This window comes from Toxorhynchites rutilus, chromosome 1 (genome assembly GCF_029784135.1).
Source record: "Toxorhynchites rutilus septentrionalis strain SRP chromosome 1, ASM2978413v1, whole genome shotgun sequence".
NCBI classification, from domain to species: domain Eukaryota; kingdom Metazoa; phylum Arthropoda; class Insecta; order Diptera; family Culicidae; genus Toxorhynchites; species Toxorhynchites rutilus.
In genome coordinates, this window is record NC_073744.1 from 162,033,446 (window position 1) to 162,039,092 (window position 5,647).

The window sequence follows — 5,647 nt, forward strand, 5'->3', positions numbered from 1 at the left end:
GAATTCAAAATATTTTGTGCAGAAAATGGTATAAAATTAGTGAATACCATTCCATATTGGCCACAACAGAACGGCGAGGTAGAGCGACAAAATAGGACAATTCTGAAAAGGTTACGGATTGCACAAGAATTGGGGAAGAATTGGAGAAATGAACTAAGTAAATATTTGCTTGTGTATCATTCAACTAATCATCCCACTACAGGTAAATCGCCATCAGAGTTGATGTTTGGAAGACGTATTCGAAGTAAACTGCCTAAAGTTCCATTATACCTGTTAAATGACGAGGAAGTTCGAGACATGGATCTATTGCAAAAAGAAAAAGGAAAGCAGTATAGTGACACGAAGCGGAAGGCTCATGATCGTAAAATCGGAATAGGGGATATAGTATTAATAAGGAGAATGAAAAAGGGCAATAAGTTGGACACCGATTTCATAAACGAAGAATTTGTTGTTACACGGAGAAATGGAGGAGACTGTATTTTGAAATGTATAAAAAACGGAAGAGAATATAGGCGTAACGTTGCACATTTGAAGAAAATAGGAAGCGGAGATGAAGATAAGAACGAACAATTGGATAAAGTTGAGGATGAAGAAATACATAATAATCCAAACAAGAGAATGTGTAGAGAACCTCATCACTTCAAGGATTATGTGCTACATTAATTTAATTTCAATAAAAACAAGGAGGGATTGTAGAGAAATGTATATAAGGGCAGGCCTTGGAATATCTTAGGAACAGATAAATAAAATATTATTCTTCCTTGGACTCTAACGAAGAACGGTTGTTCGTGTTAACGGTGTGAATATAATATCCGGAAGTAAAAGATTGAGTGGTGTCTATAACGCGTTCGTTTTTTGCAGGGCTCGAGCCTGCCTTCCTCTTCTTCTTGCTCATCGCACACTACGCGAAGCGTCCAATTTATGACGCGGAAAGAAGAACACACGATACGAATAACGCGAAAAACGAACAGAAAAATCAAACGACGATTTCCAAGTTGGAGTCCTGGTGGAGTCCAATCTTAGACCGAAGCGCAGCGAAAGCAAAGTGAACGGGATTACTCAACAGTCCGATGCCGAATGAAAGTTTGCCTCAGCGAGATCCACTGTTTATACTCTAGACAAGTATTCCCCTTCATTCTTCTTCTTTTCCTTTGTTCACGGAGACTTGAAATCCTGCGATTTCCCCTCCGTTGGTCGTCGATAAGTTGCTCGTTATTGATATCTCTGTTCGGGAAAGCACTCTAATGGACAGAACTATTCTATTGTATTGCATATTAAACAAATCTTACGGAATTTCCGATTCGTTTAGTATGTAAATCGCCAAAATCCGTTCGCGGAAAAAATAGTTATTAATGTTAACTTTATTTCATAAAAACGTGACCTGTTTTCTGATTTGACACCCTTAATGAAAGACGTAGTTCTACGTCAAAAATGGTTTGGTAACACTGACTTTCTCCTTAAAATCCCAACATAAGTCTTGGGAAATGGACCAAAACCATTCGATTCAGAAACAAGGATCCCGACGTTAGACACATTTCAAAGGGGGAATGGGAAAAAATCACCCTCGAGAAACAGCACAAAAGCTGCCATTATGTTGACACATTGTGTCCGTTGATACAACGGCTGTTTATACAAACGACGCATGAAATCGCGTATCTGTTGCACAGGTGCTTCACCACTGCAAACGCAAACATTTGACAACCATATTATCACCCGCGCGAAGGTTGACCCAAAACACAAACGCTTGATACAATGTGTTGCTGTGGTATGTATTTATACTTCAGATTATTGTATAATATTATTTAGAAAAACAAATAACATATTATCCGTTACAGACACATCAATCGCTGGTAGCTGGCCTGATCCACCTCGCTGACCCTGTTGTCGGCCTGGCCGAGCTTCGCGGCCCGATCGTGGAACAGAACATTCTTCGCTCCCGGCTCGAACTCACCGAACATATCGAACACAACCTCGCCCCGTGCCCCGTGACCAAACTTATCCGACAGGGTTACGAAGGCATGCGAGATGTTGTCCTCGATTTGGCCGGAAACCGTCTTGCGAACGTAAACTCCCGTCGGCAGGGTGTAATCAATGTTGCACGAGGCGTAGTTAGCGATCGGTTCGAGCTCCAGCGAAGGGCAAACCAGCTTCTTGTTCGTGCCGAGACGGGTGAGATCCTGGGCGGAGATGATCTTTATCGGTGAGTTGGGGACGGACGACAGCTTGTTGGGACAGACCGCCTTCTGGCGCTTGTCATTGAGGAAGAGGGCCGCCGATAGGGCTCGCGTATCCGTCTCGTCGAATTCTCTGTCGAAAGCATGTATTGGATATAGATTTGAAAGTTTTGATAGGTTCACCATACTTACAGAGTCGATTTCAGCAGCTGATCACGCGTGGCATCCTTATCAGCGATCGCCACCATCAGGTCCTCTTCGGCGTACTTCTCGAACAGGATCGGTTTCAACGCTTCCGTATTGGCGGCATGTTGCTCCTCGCCCTTCAGCACAACGACATCCGCTTCCCCGTCCTGGACAGCCTTGACGCAGCCATTCTTGCCCTTAAGAACGCACTGGATCTCCGGACGGACATCACGCGAGTAGGCAGCCTTGCGCATCACTTCACATTTCTTCTGCTCCAGCTCGGAGGTAACGCACAGCTTAATCTTGTACTGGTAGGGACCATCCCGTTCGATCACATCCTTGTACTGGGCACGATTCAGATGATCTCCGGGTTGCACCGGGTTCTCCCGATCAAAGAGTACATTTTTCCGATCAACCCACATTTTGCTGGCTTGCTCTGTGTTGGCCGAATTCTTGGCTTCCTCGTAGAACTGCTGGAGCCGTTTCTGGAGTCGTTGGAATCTCGCATTGATGTCACCATTGCCCATGTATCCCTGCCAGGGTCGTTGAGCCCAGGAGCAGGCCGGTCCAGTGATGGGACGAGTCGTGCCATCCTCGCACAGATACACATAATCATCGGTGCGAGCATTCGGGTTCAACGCTGGTTGGGCCGGTGCTCCTCCCACCGGCAAACCGAAGTACTTGTTCACATAAATCACCTTTGTGAAGGCCACGTCGCCATTGTTTTCCACCAAACACCGGATAGCTCCATCGTAGCCCGAGTAATTATCAGGATAATCGCACACATCCGGTTTTTCGCAAAGTGCACACAGGTTTGAGTAGCGCTTCTTGAGCAGCCTGTTCACTTCATCATTGGGTGAATATTGACCAACCAAACACGAGCTTGAGAACAGCTCCGACAAACCCTTCAGCTCTCTCTCCAACGGGGATAGCTCGGGATCGTCCGCCATCTTGAACAGACCGTGCTTCTGCAGCTTGGTGATCGGTATTTTGTACCCAACATTACGACCATAACCCGTGTGACAAGATTTCTTCCCGCGCAGATCACTCAAACTGCCGAAGTTATCACTCTTTCTCACCAAAATAATACCCTCGTATCGGAACTCCGCCTTCGGTTCCTCCGCCGTTCTAAACTCAGTGAACACGCTGAAGTCCTGGTTGGCCATATGATAGGCCACGTACATATCCTCGGGATCGACCGCTACGAAATCCGCCTGCCTTGCGTTCACTTTCTCCAGACAATCCATCCGATCGCGACCCACAACGCACTCAACCTGCACCGAAGCCTCCGGCTTGGCCATCAAATCCCGACACGCTTCGATTATCTGATGCGGGACGCACAGTCGAAACGTCTCCTTTTGGCCATCCTCGCCATGGCAGACGCCACCAAGGGCCAGAATTGCCACAATTACTAGGGTTCTCATTTTCCTCAACCGAATAGCGACTGATCGGGCGATCGACTGAATGACCTGCGATCGTGCGAATTTATACTGGCCCGGTCCCGTGTGTGTGGTCGGTTTGTTGTCTCTATGTGCGCACACGGGGGTTTTTCGCGCACACATATTGGCGTGAGGCGGTGATTCACGCGCGATCGTTTGTGCGGCTCGTAATGATCGTCGTGCGTTATCACGTTGCCTAGGGGTCAGTGGGGTGGAGTGCCGATTGTTGACCATGGATTGGCACTGGACGGTTTCAGCATGTGTCGGAGGAGCAACCTTGCAAAAAAATTATATGTATTTGAATTTAAAAAAAAAAGCTTTATGTTCGCAAGATTTACACATATTTTAAGATGGCGAAAGTTGTGTTGCATATGACGGCTTTCACGCCAACTCGTCTTAGGAGTTGGCAGCACCATCTCAGATAGTAGTGAAACGTTGTGGGTGTAAAGACATGGGTCATTTAAGCAAGTTTGCATACTCTAAATATTCGAAAAATAATTAGACTACTTTTTGGAAAGAGCCATTTTTTTTTAATTTAAAATTTACGTGGTAACCTTGGCCACAAACACAAAGATTGTTGTCGGCAAGATTAATACGAAAGAGTAGCGCGTCTAACGAACAGTGATTGGACATGAGTCGGGAGAAGGTGCGAATAAAGTCCCGACTCAAGTCCAGACTTTTGAACCATGGTTTGAGGCTAACCTTAGGGATAATCGAGTGGAACCACCGGCCCAATTCATCTTCGTTCCATTTGCGTTGCCAGTTAACGATGGTATTTTCACGAACTAAAGAATAAAATTCATTGAAGGCGATTTGACGCTGATAAATATCGCCTTCAATTGCACCTACCTTTGCTAATGAGTCAGCCCTCTCATTACCCGGAATGGAGCAATGTGAAGGGACCCAGATAAAGGTAATGACATAACAGCGTCTGGATAAAGCACTCAAAATTTCTCGTATTCTCTCAAGGAAGTACGGCGAGTGCTTTTCCGGCCTCACTGAACGGATAGCTTCGACAGAGCTAAGACTATCCGTTACAATGTAATAGTGTTCAACAGGTCGTGAGGCAACGCTGTCCAGCGCCCAGTGTATTGCTGCCAATTCAGCAATATACACTGAGCAAGGATTCTGAAGACTGTGGGAGGTGCTAAAAAATTCGTTGAACACTCCAAATCCTGTGGAGTCATTCATAGAGGACCCATCAGTAAAGTACATATTATCACAATTGATATCCCCATACTTTGCATCGAAGATCGTTGGAACGATCCTCGATCGAATATAATCTGATGTTCCATGGATATCCTGCATCATGGACAGATCAAAATGTACAGAGGAATTGATGTAGTCAGGAAAACAAACACGGTTGGGAATATACGAAGAAGGATCAACCTGCATGGAGATGAATTCATGATATGAAGTCATGAATCCAGAATGAAAATTTAGCCCGATCAGCTGCTCAAAATTTCCGATCACCAATGGGTTCATGACCTTACACCGGATGAAGAACCGAAGAGATAATAAATTGAAGCGATCTTTTAGTGGGAGTACGCCTGCCAAAACCTCGAGACTCATGGTATGCGTTGAGGGCATACATCCCAACGCGATACGGAGACAAAGATACTGAATTCGCTCGAGTTTAATGAGATGTGTTTTGGCAGCTGATTGAAAACAGAAACTGCCGTACTCCATCACTGAGAGAATAGTTGTTCTATACAACATTATAAGATATTCTGGATGGGCTCCCCACCATGTGCCGGTAATTGTACGGAGAAAGTTTATTCTTTGTTGACATTTTGACGTGGGACTACGTCTAACCGGAATAAATGGAGGGTAAAATGAAAACCTGAA

At 45.4% G+C, this 5,647-nt stretch overlaps 1 protein-coding gene across 1 annotated transcript; it reads right to left on the bottom strand.

Annotated features, from left to right (window-relative positions):
* Positions 1 to 1,750: 1,750 nt before the first annotated feature.
* Positions 1,751 to 4,048, bottom strand: LOC129764586 (transferrin). The gene is made up of 2 exons (XM_055763808.1): positions 2,367 to 4,048; positions 1,751 to 2,307 (listed from the first exon to the last, which is right to left on the bottom strand). The coding sequence occupies exons 1-2, from the start codon at positions 4,031 to 4,033 to the stop codon at positions 1,830 to 1,832; spliced, it is 2,145 nt and encodes a 714-aa protein (XP_055619783.1). The 5' UTR covers positions 4,034 to 4,048; the 3' UTR covers positions 1,751 to 1,829.
* Positions 4,049 to 5,647: the final 1,599 nt, after the last annotated feature.

Bases quoted from the DNA above. Each gene is read 5' to 3' on its own strand.
- LOC129764586 (XM_055763808.1), bottom strand. From the start codon at position 4,033: ATGGTCAACAATCGGCACTCCACCCCACTGACCCCTAGGCAACGTGAT. The intron at 2,308-2,366 runs GTAAGTATGGTG...TGCTTTCGACAG, and splicing joins CAGCTGCTGAAATCGACTCT to AGAATTCGACGAGACGGATA.